We start from the raw sequence: 18,101 nt of genomic DNA, 5'->3' as shown, positions 1-18,101 counted from the left end.
ATCGCGCCGATCCGCGGCGAGAAGCCAATGGGAGAGAAGGAAAGGCTGGCCCGGGTTAATGTGGCCCCGCCCCGGCAGGCGCCGGCGCAGGGGGAGGAGGTGGGTCGGGCAGGATAGGGCCGGACAGTGCGGGGGGCTGAGGGGGGCGCGGCGGTGCTGGTCCTTTTGGGGGCTCCTCGCGGCTGAGGCGGGGTTGGGCGCGGGGAGAAAGCCGTGGCTCCCCTCAGCGGCGTTGCTCCCAGGGAGGCTCCGCGTTGGGCAGGGGGTGGCTCCGGCGGCCTCCTGCCCTGCAAGAGACGGGGAGCTGGGTCTGGGGGCTACTGAGAAAAAAGCAACGTGTGCCCGCTTCTCGCAGGCCAGTGCCCCCGGGCAGCGCCTCCTCAGCCTCTCAGGAGCTCCGCGGGTTCGAAGGCGCTGCCGGTGCCTCCTGCTCCGGGTGCTTTCGGTTCTCATCCGCCCTCAGCAGCCTGTCCTTTGGCGTTGCCCCTCAGGACTAGGAAAGGGTTTATTCTTAGCTCTGCCCTAATGGGGCTGAGGACGAGGAAGGTGTTTGTGACCATCAGGGCTATGAGCACCACACGGCAGTGCGGGACCCAGCAGGGCCTGCTGCCACCCGGTGTGGTCCAGCCGAAGCTTGTTGCCACTTGGGAATCCACTTTTCTTCTCTAAGTTTGTGCTCCAGCTTCTAGAGGTCGTCACCCAGCCCTGGGAGAGATGCAAGTAATGCCATGATGCGTCTCACTGCTTTAAACAGCCTCTTCTCTTGGCTCATCTGTATTAACGCGGTTGCAACCACTAGACGTTTCTGAAACTGATTGCCTTCTGTGAGTCACAAAATGTCAACACCTGTGCTTTAATGTGCTCAATGTAAAGGCTGACTCTTAGGAAGAGGGAGGGGGTACTCATGCATGATTTCATTGTTGTACAATTAAAGAGTACATCTTTTGGGAAAGGAAGTGTGGTACCTCAACTTCTAATTGAACCTATTTCATAAACAAGGTACAGGACCAGATGTACCAATTAGTGTAAAGAGTTGTGTCAGATCCTGTGTATTATAATTAGTCATGACACTAGAGGCCTGGTTGCACGTTGTTAGAAGGTTTCTGTAGAAGAAATGCTTTCAATTTTTCTGAAGCTAAGGGAACCATTTTTCTATTTATGTGTAGGAAGGAACTGAGTCAAGTACGATTTGAGAAATGAATGTTAATGTCAAGCATGCTTATTCCCGGTGCCTGTGGAATTTAAGGGAGAGGAGAGGCCTCCCGTTTTCCATTTGAAAACCCAGAAAGGGTTACAGATGAAATGTCTACCTTTCCAAAGATATCTTCTACGTGAATCACTTCATGAAGTACATTTGTGAAGACTTGAACACACATTTCTTCTAAAAAGAATGTGATGCTTATCAATAACATACTTATAATGTCTTTCACAATTTTAATATCTCTTCAGAAAAACAAACATTCTAGATTCCATCTTTTCAATAACCTTATTCTTCATTTAAGGTTTCTCAGTTTATGAAACCAAACGTGTTACAAAGATGAAAAATTTAATCATATGGAAATGAAAGAGCCTTTGCAGCCATAGCTCTCTGAAAAATAAATTTGAAAATGCTCATGCTCAAATATCTAAAAACTCAGTCATATTCTTATAATTAAACTGGCTTTATAAAGAAAAAACTTAGTTCAAGTTGTTTGTCAGCTTGATTTTTTTCTTACCTGTCAAGAGAAGTTATCTTCTCTTTGCATATAGATTAGTATGTGAACATCTTAAAGATATGCACAAAAATGCAACCAACCACCTTTTATGTGCTCTGTAAGTAGTTCGCTTTCTGTGTTTGGGAGTGGATGGAAAAACTGCTGTTCCGCCCTCTGTCTGAGCCAGAATAGACACTTCTCCAGCCCTCTACTTGATTTGCAGCTTTTGTCTGGCCTCACCTGGTGATTAGGAGGTTACCATCTGCCCTCACAGCAGCCTGTCCTCTGCCACTTTGTGAGCCACAGGAAGCTAGAAGGTTAGAAACCACCTTGCTTTAAATTTCTTGTGTGGTCATGATCATTGACATGATGAGTTCAGGGAGTTGTTTATAGAAGTGCTTGTCAAGCAGATCTTCAAACCAAACAGATACTCAAACTGTGTATTTTGATGGATATTTGAAAATTGCATTTAGGATAAAGTTGTAAATACAATGTGGAGGAGCAAAGCGTGGACCATTGACAGCAGGTTGTGAAGCTCTGGAGTTAGTGTGCGTAATAAGGCTGAAATTTGAACCTGAAGTATCTCCAAATTAATGGCAGACAGCGTCTTTCAAATAGACATAAAGAATAATAAAGGCTCAGTTAAAAAGAGGTAACTGGTAGAAGTATTTTTGTATTGGGATCATAGAATTGAATCTGGTCGAGAACAATAAAGGTAATCATTACTTTAGAAGGCAGAGGTTCCCTGGAGCTAGCTGTTTTCACGGGATAGATTATACCAAACATATTTCACTTAATTCCTAGATATGTGGAAAAAGTCAGCATCTTAAAAATTGTTGGCTGAAGATCTGTTTGATATATTACAGAACTATATTAAAGTATCTCTGTTACTTGGAAGTACTTTAATTGCTGTATTGCCCAATACCAGTTAGTTTCAGGATTTTGTTTACATGTGGTCTCTCATAGTAGGAAAATGTTTAAACTGTTAAAAAGTGTTTCAATGGTTTTATGGCTTCTGTTCATATCTCACTTGTTTATTAGTTAAAAGTACTGCTTCCATGCTTGTTAGCTATTAACATTTAAAAATGCGAAAACAAAACTATATTTGTTTTGAAAGAAATACTCATCTAAGTGTATGCTGCATTTGACATTCATAGCTATGGAATACGTCGGGTTATGAATTGAGTCACTTCATTCCTACACAGCTTCATAATTCTAAAACTACGTAGCTAGCAAGAAAGATCTAAAATTTATGCAATTACTTTAACCTCTACACAAGCATTAGTGTTTGCAATAGCAGATTTTAATGTGCACCAGTTCAGAAAAGATTCTTTTAAATTTCTGTCTACTTGTTCTATTGATTTGTAAGCATTGATTATATTTAGAAATGTCACTGACTTCTTAATATTTTGTACCTATTCAGTTTTGTGCTCGGTGTCTTATAACTCAATAAAATGTGTTGCTAATTTTAGAAGAAAAAGTGAGGATGGGGGAGTTTTCCTATAAGAGTCCATCCCTACACCTCTGAAACAAGCCAATTTCCTATATCATTTTACTTCAGAAAATTATTTTACCAACCATTGTAATTCTTTTTTGTAACTCAAGGAAGAATAGATTCGTACAATTTGGAAGATGAAGTTTGTTTTGGGAATTCAACCAAATGCGCTGGCATACTCCATGACTACGTTAGGTGCAGGAATGATGAACAGTATCTTTAATTTCTACTACGTTAAGCTTTTCCTAAACCGATACAAAATTTCAGAAGTAGCGTTTCATCAAGCACAGGTATTGTACAAAGGAATATTTTGATTACCATTGTGTATTATGTGTCTGTGTTATAAAAAAGTTTTTTGTTTCTTTTTTAAGAATTTCTTTTGAATGCATTGCAAATAGTTATACTGTACATTAACTTTAAATTTAGTTAATTTATACACAAGTTAAAATACACATAAAACCCATTTGTTACGGTCTTAAGACTAAAAGACTTCAAACTTTAATTGCTGGAAAGATTTTCACCTTTGATATTTTCACTTAATGTTTTAAACTAATCTTGCACCTCAGCTCCATAGATATCTTTGACTTTAGTGCTTTTCTTTGGGGTGTTCAGGTACATAAATACTGCCCTTATTCCGCAAGTCATTATCCAGGTGTGCAACTCTTGTTGTAAATAGACTCCTGAATATAATGGGCCAGCTCATGTCATGAATTATTTGCTGTGAGAGTTTGCAAGATATATCCCAGGTATAAAAGTGTTTGAAGGAGTGAAGTCTAAGAGGTGCAGGTTCACTTGTTGTTTACACCTGCCTACTTACTCATTTTGATTTCTTTCAGAATTAATGTGAAACTCTAAATACCTTTAAGAATTTGGTCCCAAGTCTGTTTTTGACCTTTCATCTTTTTTTATTCTTTTAATAGCGATTCATGTTAAATAAATACTGTGATTGTTATTTCTGGGTTTGTGTAACCTCCGCAGGAAAATCACACTAATGATAAATTCTGTTGTGTTTCTTGCTTGTTTGCCACAGGTTGTATTTATGATATGGAATGCCATTAACGATCCTCTTTTTGGATATATCCAAGATAACTCCAAATTCGCATGCTGCTCAAGACGCCAGTTTTCAATTCTATATGGAGCTCCTTTATACGCGTTAGCCTTTTTGCTTCCTTGGTTTCCTTGGAAACATTATGAAGAAGGTGACTGGCTAAGTGGTCTTCACCTTATTGTTGCATTATGTGCTTTTGATGGTTTGCTTACTTTTGTGCTTCTAGCGCAGTGCGCGCTCTTTGCAGAAATATCAACAAGACATGAAAGTAGGCTTCAGCTTATTAAATACAACCAAGTAGCAACATTAATCGGATCTACGAGCATTCTCTTTTGTGGTCTAATATCAGATAATATGGAAAATTTTGCCAGTTTTCAGGCTTTTGCTGTTTTGGTTGCAGCATTAGCAACAGCTTGTATGTGTTACACAGGCAAATATAGTACTAGTCAGTATGAGCAGAGAGAAGTTCTTATGGAGAATGCTGATCTAGAAAATGGTGATAGAGTTCTTTCCTGGTCCTCTGTAATTTCGTTGACCAAACAGATTATGACAGAGAAAAACTTTTTATTTTTTGTAACTATGAACTTCTTCCAAGTCTTTCACCTAGCATTCTGCAACAATTTTATGATGATCTTTGCGGATAATCTCATTCCTAAGGATGTCCTTTCTTCCTCAATAAGAAGTGTCATGTACGGAGCAGGTTTTATTTGTCCTCAGGTAGGCAGTATCACTTTTGTATTTCAAAATATGAAAATATGGTGTTTCAGTAGTTCTTATTAGATTAAGGTATCTATTTACAGTGTTTGTTGAAAAAGTGGTGTCTCCAGTGTAAATGATTGGCCATACCAAGAAACAAATCTAGCTCACCAATGCCCTAAAAGAAGAAAATACCTGTAGGTATGGAAGGCTTACCGGATGTAAGGCTAGGGTAGTGAGAAAGGACAAGCAGGCAGACTGGTAGAAAACCATTTTACAAGAATGTGAAATGTGAATATGCAAGGAATGAATGTTTTGTGGCCTACAGGATTTGTAATACCCAAGCATAAAGGAATGAAAAGCATGGTCAAGATAAAAAGTTCTTAAAAGCATAATTATTTTGTCATTGTTTTTGATTTGTAATATATGATGAAAGAATAATCTCTTCTTCAGGAAGTTTCTGAGATAAACTGCACAAAACACTGGAAGAATTAATTGGGTATTAAAAGCATTGTTGAAATATATGAAAGCAAACAAAACTCTAAATGGCTGGTTTTGGAGAATAATACGTTCCCATCTATTTTGTTGTTTACTGTCTTGGTCAGCTACATTTACTTGGTATGGAGAAAGATTTCAAGACCCCAGACAGAGATGGAGGGAGGAGTAACAGACTGTAAAAGAAAGGAGAACCCAAACCAGTAATGTGTGAGAGCATGAAAACCAGCAAAAATATGTCCCACTGAATGTAAACATACTCGTTTTTCAGTAGGTAGAATCTAAAAGAGGATAGCATGGAAGTGCACGTGGAATTCACAGTTCAAAGTCAGTTATATTTTTTGGCTTTTGCATATATAACACAGAAGTGACTTTTTTTTTCTCCCCCAGATCCTAAACATACCTTTTCTATTCCGTAACACTTAAATATAAATCATTTCAACTTTTATCCTTGCCACAAGTTTTATAGTTTCTTTTTCTATAACTCAGCTAGGCTATGAACTTTGGAAATAAATCTGAAACTACAGAAGTTAGGAAAGCTTGCATACACTTACACTCAATATATAGCAGTCACCACTGGTGATACAATCAGCATGACAGTGTGAAACGAACAATCTTTCAGAAAATGCATTTCTCTCTGGTCCCCAGAGACTCTTTGTCTAGGAGGTCACTGAACTGTAGAGAGTTTGCTGTGACCTTATTTTTCTCAGGTTTTGTCCCTTTGAGCTCAAGATATAATAAGAGAATTCTCTGGTGGCAATGTCCTGAACTTCACTTACTGGAAAAGCACCCAGCCCGTGTAAAATAAAGCCCCTTCTTATGAACCGTGCTTTGACGGTCTGTGCTCAAACAGACTGCAGCTTCTGTCTCAGGTTCCTTTTAGTAGTGGCTGCAAAGAATAAAATCTGCCTACAAGGGAAACTTTGTTGCTGAAACAAAGGCAAATTTAAATGTAAAGCATCATTAAGTTAGCATTTATTCTTAAAATACGCTGTCCTAAAAATATGCAGGTAATAAGGAATTTTATAAATCATAAGTGCTTCCTGAGACGGGGTTATTTCTCAATTACAGGGAGACAAGGTCATGTTTTTTACAATAGCATCCACTAAATAACATCTTACAATTTCTAGTATAAGCCCATTTATGAAAAAAATGAAAATAGCCTTGAGCGAGGAGTATGTTTAGTTTCTTACAATCAGATTTTGTTGCTATACCAACTTTCTAGATTTGTTTTACCTCTTTGATCATTGGTTTAAATAGAAGTCTTGAGCTTGGAAATAGTATTTGCCATAGTAATTTTTGTCTCATCATAGCATCCTGGTTTTATTCATTGTGTTAAAGTATTCAAATATGAGAACAAATGTATAAGGAGATTTCCTTCTTGTTCTTCATCTGAATATGACACGGTTTGAGAAAGACAACTGATCAGCAGTTAAAATTCAAGAGGCAAGATGCTTGGTTTACAGTTAACGTGCTGCAAATTTAATTATTTGAAGAGTATCAAACAAAGATCATGACCATTAAATAATAGTGAGGCAACGTGGGAAATAGGATTTTCCTCAGAATGTAACAGTTCTTATCTGGCTAGTTTTGAGTGAAAGGAAACCATTCTTACCCGGTAGATACAGCATAGAATGATCCAGTAAATATTTTCTTTGTTGAATTTTTATATTTTAATTTGGTTTGTACGTTTTAAAAAGCTTTTTCTTCTTTACTGGGTAGTAATGATTTATTTGTGTCTGTTCTGTGCTTTATAGCTCTCCTACTGCTGAAATACTATGCTACGTCTTTTCCTCATATATGTGTATATGTTGTCTTTTCAGTGCCTTGTTCTTCTCAGTCACGCTTCATTGAAGAAGTTTGGTTATTACAGAATCATCTTGTTTTCCTTTTACTTTGAAGGAGTAGCTGCTGCTGTCATGTTTTTTCTAGGACCAGAACATTATTATCTCTTGGCATTTTATCTCACAACAAACATGTAAGCAAGTATATTTCCTTTTTCATAGACACAAATTATTCTAACAGAGTGGACAGTTGTTTCTAATAGCCTGAAGATTTTTCCACTGCTTTTATGGTTTTCTTTCTGTTCTGTTTCACTCGTCAGAAAACTCAAAACTCTGCTTACAACTTCTTTCAGCTTTCATTTTAGTATGCTTCAGCTTTTAATTTCTGTTTTAAAAAAAAAAGGCCTAGAAATGATCAGTGACTATGGTTTGCAGCCAAATGCCTCCTGCCATATGTATGTTTTAACATGAGACAAGTTCAGATTCAAGGTAAGCAGAACCTCTTGTTGACTACAAAGATTTTAGTAGAGGAACTCTTCAGTGCATGTTTGCTAGGGAAGCCTTGGACCACATTTTGTAGTGCATGAACACCTGTGTATTGCACTGCAAAATAAGTACCAGTAAGTCAGGTGTCCATTAGGTAACCAATACTAGGTTGCATTTTCAGTAGTAATGGGGAAGTATGATGCCAGGAAGTAATTCTTTAATTGAGGAAGCACATTATAACATTTGCAAAAACTTATTTAGAAATAAAGACCTGTTTGTATCAGAATATTGTTGCAGCGGTTCATTTTTCTTTGTTTTTTTTTTTTTTTTATTTCATTGCTTTATTTCTGCGTGTTCCTACTTTCCTTTTCTATCTTTGTTTTCTTTTTTTTTTTTTTTTTCCTATTTTCATTCTCATTTTCAGTAATTCAGTCATGGGCTACTGTAACACTGAATTGTGTGACCAATAAATTGCATTTCATTACTTGCACACTTTAAATGATGAAGATATATTTGGATTTCCACAGGAAAATCTTAAAAGGTGCCTAAAGACTTTAAAGTGGTAATTGTTCAAAGCCTCTCATTAGTAAAAGCTAATCACAGCCAAAATTTAACAAAATGTTGAAGTCCTGATACTTGAATTTATGGTTTCAGTTAGCAGTTTAAGAGTCAGATTTGTGTGTGTGTATGTTTAAATGCATATATGCATGCAAAATGTGAATACATACATAGGAATGCATATAAAATCTTTTTACTTTTCTGATTCTTCCACTTTGAAATTTGTCTTGCATGTGGTCTTTCCAGTCCTTTCCACGTCCATGTCAGATTTCAAGAGAAAATTTTGAGTTTTTTTGTTCCTATAAGGTGTTTTTTTTTCTTCATGTCACTTTAAATGACATTTACTGATAATATCAAGCAAGTATTTGTGACTCTTTCCACCAGTGTCCAGGAAAAAAGAAAAAAAAAAGTTAGGTCTGCATATCAATTTCTAATTCTCAATTAAGAACAGACCTACCAATGCTTTCAGAACTTCTGTTTAAACATACATCACTATGTTTTAATGAACATGTCAGTTTTGTGTGTTTGCAGAAATGTCAGTGTAGTTGGATGCACGTGCTAGAATTAGGCATCAGTTACCATTTTTATTTTGAAAATGTATTTTAAAAAGAATCTTAATTATTTTGTCTTTCTTTAGGGTAATTGTACAAGCTTCATTTAGTTTGTTCAATTTGCCCTTGGCAGATATTGTTGATGCAGATTTAATAAAGCACAAGCGGAGGTATGTCATTCTTAACTGTTTTTCTTGAAATACGCTGTAATTTCTGATGTTACTCTTTAGTAAGTTAGATTATGTCAAGGGAAGGCTGTAAGTGATCTTGGGTGCTCGACATAGAAGTACTTTTTGTAAGAACAACATAGCACAAGTAAAGATAAGAACTTTAATGAAGTTTCCTGCCATTACTTCAGCAGAGCACTTTGAACGGCTTATTAGGTAATTTCTGGTTTTAATTGGACTATCATATAAGCCAAGTTCTCCAGGTGGCTTTTTTTTTCAATGTTTGTTAATGTCAGCTTAAATTGAATTATTTTGTAACCCTATGCATCTATTGTCACCTTTCTAACGTGAAAAAGGACTTTAGAAAGTTTTACCTATGCTACTTAAAGTGCAAACTTCAAAGTCTAAGTGGTTGCTGTTATCTCTCTGAAATAAAAAGTGATAAAACCAGCTGTGAGCTAGCATATGACAACTCATGGATCTTTTGGATTTTTATCAAAGTGCAAGCAACTTCCTGTTGGTTACACCAATGTTTGTATTAGTGCAGATTCAATCTTGGTCAAAGGGTATTACAGGACTTCACCCTCAAAGGTGAGAACTATTGCTTTCACGGAGAAAAAAAATCCTTTTATGGCTTCATGTGTGTAATCTTACGTTGTAATTAATTTTCCATGCATTGTTCAGTCTAGCTTAGCTTCAATAATTACTCAGTGTGCAAAAGTTGAACTTGTGTGCAAGTCATTTCAGAACTGGGGACAAGCTGTATATAGCCCAGAGGTGGGTTTTTTGTCTTTAATTTCCAAAGAAAATGAGATTTCATTATGATGGCTGATCTGTTTGCAATCAGTATGTGTAAAATATAAAGCTAGCTATTGTGAGTTAACATTTGCATATTAACAGGATTTAAAGAATCATTATTGTAATTGATTCTACATACTAATAACATGGTGTTGTATGTTTGGTTTTATTTTCTGAAATATTTTAGATCACCACTTTCCTCTATGGTTTTTGGTACCAATGCTTTATTTACCAAGCCTGCTCAATCTTTGGCTCCAATGCTTGTGGTTACCATACTAAATCAATTTGGATATGAGAACTTGAATAATGAAGTTGCTCAGCCAGATCCAAGGTGAGTTCAGAAAGGATGCTTTAAATCACAGAACTTAGAGTGAAATAATCCTGTCATTCAGACAGTAAATGGAAAACTAATCTACCATTAGTTTGCATCAACTGTGCTTCAAAAATATGAGCACTTTAAACATATTTTTCATTTGTTTTCTTTTTATGTATAGAAATAAAATGTTTTCTAGATTTTTTTAAAAGGAATAAATCCTTTATTAAACAATACATTTAAGCACACCTACCTAGTTTTGGGGAAAAAAAGGATACATTTCAGTATTTGTCCATCTCCCTTTTCATTATGAAAAAATAAAAAGAACAGTTTGAGGTCACCTACTACTTCTTATTAAGATAGATGTAGTCCTGGCTTCTGTGTTTTGTTTATCTCACAAGCCGATTTCCTTAAATATATAATCCTAATAGGTTTGCTTTTAAGATATATTTTCTATTTGAGAGAAAGCAGTGTAATCACTGGAGGGAGGAGAATTTACCTCAAATAGGAGTATCGTTTTGGCTTCTATACTACTTACCATTCTAATGCTAATGATTTCATTGCGTTCCCTGGAGACCTTAATATACAGCATAAAGCTGTGGTTGCTAGTTAACACATTGGAAATGCATGGTCTTAAAAAGTAAATAAATAAATTAACAGGGAGTCAGTACACTAAAAAGGTCAGGCTGTTTATTTATGTCCAACAAAAGGAAGTAACAACGTACAGAATTATTGAAGTCAGCACTAAAAAGCAAAAATTAGTCCTATTAGGATTTGTTTGAAAGAACAACATGGATATCCTAAGTACTACATAGCTCCTCTACTCAATTCTGATTAGAAAGCTTAAAAAATGCATAGAAGATAATTATTCTGTACCAACTTTTGTGGAGATAGCTCTTGAAGGAAAAAAGACTGGTTATGTGTTACCTAAGGCTAACAGAATATTTTATATTTGAGGAAATTTGTTAAAAAAAAAAAAAAAAAAAGAGGAAAAATACAACATAAAAGTGCAACAGGGAGTCTTCAGAAAAGCATCTTGACATAAGCAAAGAAGGCTTATGTCTGAGGGATTTGATTTTAATGCATTCTGTGGATAGTCAGACAGTGAGATGATGTGATAAGGACATGAACCTCATTATAATGTCAAATAAGATGAGTGATTTTTGCAGAAGAGTGGTAGGTTGAACTGGATGTTGAATTACGAGAAAGCTTGAATATATTCATCTTGATGACTCAGAGAAATTCAGATTTGAAGCAAGAAAACTTCAGATCTGTTCCCTTTTAACCAGACAAACGATCCCTTTGTGGATGGATTTTAAATCACAGTAGTTCTATTTTTTTTTCCAATAAGTAGACTCTGAACTATAGCAACAATAAATTTATTGGATATAGAGTTGAAAGACTTTGAATACTCAGTCCCTAAAACCTGTATTTGAAATTGAGTTGTGTTGAAATTGATTTATGTTGATTTATTTTACTAGTGCAAGGAACAGCTTAAAGGTACAAAGTTGAGATCAGTTAATCAAAAAACACCTGAAATATTCTGCGTATATACCTCGCCCACCCCCTCAAAAAGAATGCCTTAAATACAAAAGAGTCTGCACACATTCTGTATATATGTGTGTTCATGTGCACATCAGACGTGAACTCCAAATTTGACCATCGGAGTATGATCTTAGTCATTTGACATTTCTTCCAGCTAGCTGACAAATCCAGCAGCCTCTCTGGAGAAGAATTAATGAAAATCAGATATTAAAAAAAATAGTAATTTCTGGATTGATCAATAAGTGCTTTCTTTGTGAATGGAGTACAGTGTGCATGTTCACAAAGACCAGACTACTGAAGATTGTTTCTCGGGAGTCACTTTGCCCATGGCGATGTACTCTGACCATTGACTGAGCTAAAATTACTTATACATATTCAAACCCTATCAACTGATCTCTGATTTCAGCCATACATAGGCAGCATATGCACACTTGTCTCAGGACAGAGTTGTTATCTGAAACAGAAACTGAAAACAGGAACAGAAACTGAATACAGGAGATCACTTCAAACATGCTCAAAGTGTTAACAATAAATAACACGCAAATTACATATAACGGAGTGTTATGACCCATGCCAGTACAGTCTCAGCTATGTCCTTCCTTCTCCAATGCTGGCAATATCTAGTAAGTGCTCTAAAAAGCCTTTACTTTATTAGACAGTAGTAGTAGTGAATTGTGAAGATAGCACAGAGAATCCTTATTCTGCATTACTAAAATGTTTGGGCCCTGAATAAATGTGTCTTAAGAGTTTCCAGCATGTTATTCACCAAGAAAAGAAAGAAGATGCAAAAACCATAAACTAGTCAGCAAAATTTGCTGAATTCTAAATTATTCATTTTTTCTTTAACTGAAAATTAAAGCATAACAAAAAAAGTACCAGTACTTAGCTATAGTGAAAATGTTAGTGTGTTACAGTTACAGGTGGGCAGTGCCTTCTTACATACAGATACTGTCTGTTGCGTTAGTTTTGTTCTACAGATTCTCTCACAAAGTGGAAGAATCTCAGTAAGATGTATGGGATTCGCTGTGGGTTTTGGTTGTTTGGTTTGATTTGCGTGTGGTGGTGGTGGTGGTGGTTTTTTTGTTGTTTTTTTTTTTTGTCGTTTGTATGTTTTGAATGCTAATGTTCTGTGGAATGAACATAGAAAAGTAATGTCCAGGTGCCTTCCTTTTCTTTCCTTTCAGGCTCTCAAGTCTGAACGTTGGCTTTTGTATTCTCAGCAACTTTCCAAGTTTTTGCTGGAGCAGGCTGCCTAGCAAGGTGGTTGATGCCCCATGCCTGTCACTGTTCAAGAGGCATTTGGATAATGCCCTTAATTATATGCTTCAACTTTTGGTTAGTCCTGAAGTGGTCAGGCAGTTGACTTGATCTTTGTTTGTCCCTTCCAACAGAACTATTCTGTTCTGTTCTATGAAACTTTTTCCAGCAATGAGTGTACACTTGACAAATTATGGGAATAAGCTTTTTCTGCTTGTTCACTCTTATTTTTGTTTGATACTGTCATTTCATTTTCTCATTTATTGATACATTGCTTATGCAAGACCACATGCAATGCTGGAGCTCACAAACTTTCTGGATGACTTCAACTTGCATACATAAAAAAAAAGGTTCTTACCTTATGGCAGAAGGGCGTGTCTCCCATACTTCATTGTTTTATATATTTTGAAATCATTTTGTTAGCGTACTCCCTTCAGAAGTGGGCTTCACAAATATTCTGTCTTTGGTGCTCATCTTGCACTGTATCAGAAAGAAACTGTCAATCAAAAGCTATCTGCTGAGCAAATCATGTCTTCTGATTCTATGCGTCTGGCAAAAAGTCTATAAGATGGCACTACCTTACCTATACCTCATCATTCCAGTAGTGACATTTTGATTTTTCAGCTACATGATACTATCTATGACTCTTTTATATTCTCCATGATCATGGTATTTCATTATTGTTTCAGTAGAGTTAATAAAGCTCTATTAGAATACCAGCCAACTGTAAATTGCCAATTTTTAAGCTTGTCTGTTTTTTGTTGCCATTGTGATATTGAACAGTCTGCATACACACATTCTCAGCCTGTGTAAGGACGACATTCCTGACCAGCTTATTAGGGCATCTGGCATGCTCTGAGTCAAATTCTTATCCCTGGAGATCTTCTGAGACAATAGTTTGTCATCATCTTGGTGGCTTCAGTTACAGTTGTATTCTGCAGGGCACCCAAGCCGGTAAGACAGTGAAACGGTTTTATATGGAAAGTGAAGGCCTAGAAGAAAAGAAGCTTTAGTCTCCTTTCTCTTTTCATCTGGAGCACCTCCAGATTGATGGTTGAGATTAATCAAAAATGATAAAATGCTTATCACTGGACGGTGATCCCTGTACTGTAATAAACCAGGCATACGGAAGATTGTTCTACTCTTCTTCTGTAATGAAACCTTTGAACTGACCTTTAGCATCACCAAATTCTTACTTACCATTACCAGTATTTACTTCTGCCCCAATGGTAGTATCTTCTTAGCCATCAGTATGTCTTCTTCCTTAGGAGAAATCCACTTCTATCTCATTTTTCCCTCTCATTTTGTAACTCTAAAGTGTGACTTTTCTGCTATGAACTGTGTATTTCTCTTCCAGAAGTGTTCTTGCCATTCGGTATAACCTCTATCACACATGTAGTTGGCTGATATATAATACACAATTCTCTGTGTGTTACACATGATTCCATATACGCTATACATTAATATACTTATTATACCACATTCTTAGGGAATGGGGTAGCTACACATAAGTTAAGCATTTTGTAGTGGAAGATACCTTAAGAAGTATTTTTAATGTGATAGCTTAACATTTGAGCAATAGTTTTCAGAATAGAGTGGTCCTGTTTTTTTTTTGTTTGTTTGTTTTTGATCCATCATGGTAATAAAATGTTACCTGTCCCATACGGCTTGATATTTTAAATTACTATCATTTATTTTATATTTTGCTATGGAAAAGATACCTAGTTTAAAAACTCCCTCTTCTGGAGAGTTGCTGCAACTGCAATTAACTTCTCTTAAAAGTGTGCTTTTCAAATTCATTCTTCAGAATTAAGTTACTTGACAGTAACTCTTCATTATGTAATGGAGGCATTGTGAACTGTTGATGCATTTGTACTGAATTGCTGGACTACATCACGTTCTATTCAGACAGATATTAGGGAGGTCTAGGGGAAGATAGTATGTTTTATTCCTTCATGTGTAAGAAATGACAGTAGACTTGGAAGTTTCTGATAACTGGTTCAGCTAATTATTATGATGAAATCTGAGCACTGCTCTTGATTTATCCTGGTCCCTTAATGAAATGTTTTCCCATTCATTGTTCTCTGTGCCACAGATACTTTTCATAAGTTGAGGTTTTACAACACAAAAATAGGCATTATTATTTTCTTAAACCAATATTGCTTCACTCAAACCAAATCAGGATTGCATTAGTGAAAGTCAGTAATTTGGCAGGTGTTCTTTCACATTTGTCCTTCTCTTTATATAAATGTGGAAGAATTAGTACTGAGAACTGCAATCCTCTTTAGTGTGCAGAACAGCCAAAGTACAAACCCCAACATGCTGTTAACTGCATCTTAGTCCTGTCTGCAACTGCAGATAGGTAAGATAGGTAAGTAGTTTGTCTATGGCATCTCTGCTGACACTGCTCCTACAGTTAACTATTGGCGGTTGTGATGGTGGTGTGCATGATGTGGGCCCTTGTTTGCTTGTAGGTGGACTGAAAATGCAAGTGCATACAGGCCAGTAAATAATATGTAAATGGTTTACTGTTGCTACCAATAAACACTGGCTATGGACCAGTGACCTGCTAGTGAATAGCTTCCATTTATTAAATGCAATTGCCTGAGCAATAAACTCACTTGAAAGCCTATATTTTTTTGTTTTCTTATGTAGCATTAACATGTACAGGATTTGAGATAAATTGTGATTGGGATGGGGGGGGTGTACATGTACGCAGTAGGTTATGTTCAAGATTGTGAGCATTTTTCTGTTAAATACAGTGAGACATGAATTGATTCTTTTGTGATATAAAGAAACTCTTAGATTCCATTCAAAAGCGTACTCAAGTTTATGAGAGTTTTTTCACAGATTTCAGGGTTTCTTGGATCATGTCTGTAGCTGTTCTGTGGGTCTCCCATCTCACCCCTGAATGCTAATTAAAAATAGATAATAAATTGTCTCTTGGAGAGAAAATTCATTTAGGGACTGTTTCTTAGCTTGAGTTGACTTTCCTAATATTTAAGTAATTAGAATCCAATAATTAACAGAATGCCAGTAGATAACGATTCTAGCTACTAGACGAATACCAAAATGTATAATTTGAGATGTCAGAAACCGTGCTGTTCAAAGAAGGAGTTTTTTAACTCTCATGTTCTCCTTTCTGATTCATAGTTGTTGATGCTTTTATTCCTTAAGAAGATTTAGATCAGGAAATACTATTCATCCACAAGAATAAATAAGCATCTGAGTGTTAATTTCACAAGTATTATTTTAGTAGTTTATATAATCTTTTAATCCCTTCTTTTAAAACAATAGATTAAATTAAATTAGTCTTCGTATATCAAGCAGCCTATTTATTACACAGTATAGTGAGTTTTGTGCATTAATCGTGACTCCCACCTAGCCCTCAGCAACTATAGTAGTATACTGTGGATAGCTAGTAGTTCAGATTTTAACTTAAATAAAATAATTTCATGTTAAAATGTTTGCTTCCAGTACTGCTTTTCTTTATCTTCCAGATCTTTCAGTCTCACTAAACCTTTTCAGATGCTCTGTTCTATAATTGAATTATATTGCTTTAAATTAATTTATATATTAAATAATACAGATGCGTAGTAAAGTAGTTATCTCATTTCCTCCTGGCTATTATGAGAGGAGTAAACAACGTAAAATCTGAATGTAGAATCAGAAAATATAACTGAATACATCTCAGTGATACCTGAGATAATAATTCCTTTATTTAGAATTTATTGTACCCAGTAATGTGCATGTGTATATAAGGTGAATGCTTAAAAAATAATTTGCTATGAAATGACCATGAAATTATCTTCTTCATCTTGAAATCTGTATTTTCATCTTTTTCACCAGTTTGTTTTTAGGTCTTCATGATGTCATGTTCTATTTGATCTGTATGGTTCCGCTTTGCATTGCAGTCGTGCAGATCCTGACGTGGACTCGCTTTTCAATCCAGAATAGTCATTTAACAGCTGTACGTTAAATATGTAACAGGTGGTCATTAAAACTGCTGAACTGGACTTGACATGTTTTAAATGTGAAAAAGCAAAATTGCTTTAAATGGACTGCTAGACCAAATACTATTTGAGCCATTTCAATACACTGTGTTCTTCAGTATAGTAGAATATAACACAGATCACATTCAGCCTTAATTCTGAGTCCCTGTACAGAGGATTTTTTGAGTTCAGCTATTTGAATGTGATGTGTTTTATCCATAATTACTTATTAAAGTAATTTCTGGTATATACTGGTCACCGTTTATCTCCTTTGAAGACTGGATATGGCAGATCAGGTAAAGGAATCCCTGGAATTCAACAATAGTGTATGTTCTTAAGCTTACTGAAAGATGGTGGATTAATTCTGCCATATCTGATAAAATATCAGATCTCTAGGGATAGTCCAGAAAAGCCCAGATAGACATCCCTCAGGGATGGCAGAGAGATGAAGAGAAAAATGTAGATGGTGTCTACCAGACCATTAACAAGACAAATCTGCCAGCTGCTACAGGAAGCACCAAGAATAATTAACTACCCTGTAAAAGTCCATGCAAAACTAAATAAGAAGATTAAAATGGTGTTCAATGAAGTATTGCAGGTTATGGGAAAAGCTCCATACTTCCTCACTGGCTTTCCAAGTATCTCTAGTTGGTGGTAGGTAGATGCAGTTTTCTGGCTTTTTGAATGGGAAAATTGTTTTGAGGTACTGTATTGTTAGTAGCTGATACAAAATGTCATTTCATTCTCGTAAGAAAGACATCAGCATATGGTTGTAGTAGTGTTGAATTAGTTGGACAAATGTAAGCACACATATTAAACTGCTTGGTAATTTTGCTGTGCTCACAGTTGAAATTAATTTCTGATTAATCCAGTTAAATTTCTGACTTATCCTTACCAAAATCTTTTCAGCTTTTAAATGGATCCTGTGATTTTTATAAAATAAAGTTTTTGATACAATTTCAGAAACATTGAATCCTCTCTTTATTTCACACATGTTGTAATGATAAGATACATTAGCATGTTTTTAGTACTCCTTTTAATACATACTCTTTTTCCTCCAATATATCTGGCATTAGAAAATCTATGTGGGCAACAATGTTTTTCAAATTGTGTAAGGATAGATAGCTTAAGTATAATCTAACCCCGCCTCATTTTCATTCTGTTTTCCTTGGTCAAATATAATTTTAGAATCACCTTTCTTACAGAGCACCAGTCAGTTGAG

At 35.9% G+C, this 18,101-nt stretch overlaps 1 protein-coding gene across 19 annotated transcripts; it reads left to right on the top strand.

Annotated features, from left to right (window-relative positions):
* The first annotated feature begins 39 nt into the window (after positions 1-39).
* On the top strand, positions 40-17,834 carry LOC118249147 (transmembrane protein 180-like). 19 transcript variants are annotated; one of them, XM_050713868.1, is made up of 9 exons: positions 176-824; positions 1,821-2,011; positions 3,300-3,479; positions 4,220-4,388; positions 4,833-4,954; positions 7,252-7,406; positions 8,894-8,977; positions 9,960-10,103; positions 12,815-13,538. In XM_050713868.1, the coding sequence occupies exons 3-9, from the start codon at positions 3,327-3,329 to the stop codon at positions 12,996-12,998; spliced, it is 1,011 nt and encodes a 336-aa protein (XP_050569825.1). In that variant the 5' UTR covers positions 176-824; positions 1,821-2,011; positions 3,300-3,326; the 3' UTR covers positions 12,999-13,538. The 19 variants fall into 19 exon arrangements, with proteins under 19 accessions (XP_050569823.1, XP_035404744.1, XP_035404746.1 ...); XM_050713866.1 differs by lacking the exon at positions 176-824 and adding an exon at positions 40-99 and having other exon boundaries at positions 1,918-2,011; positions 4,220-4,954; positions 12,815-13,515; XM_035548851.2 differs by lacking the exons at positions 176-824; positions 12,815-13,538 and adding exons at positions 56-99; positions 16,737-17,834 and having other exon boundaries at positions 1,918-2,011; positions 4,220-4,954.
* Positions 17,835-18,101: the final 267 nt, after the last annotated feature.

The sequence above is a fragment of the Cygnus atratus genome, chromosome 15 (genome assembly GCF_013377495.2).
Source record: "Cygnus atratus isolate AKBS03 ecotype Queensland, Australia chromosome 15, CAtr_DNAZoo_HiC_assembly, whole genome shotgun sequence".
NCBI classification, from domain to species: domain Eukaryota; kingdom Metazoa; phylum Chordata; class Aves; order Anseriformes; family Anatidae; genus Cygnus; species Cygnus atratus.
This window is presented reverse-complemented; position numbering and strand designations above follow the sequence as displayed.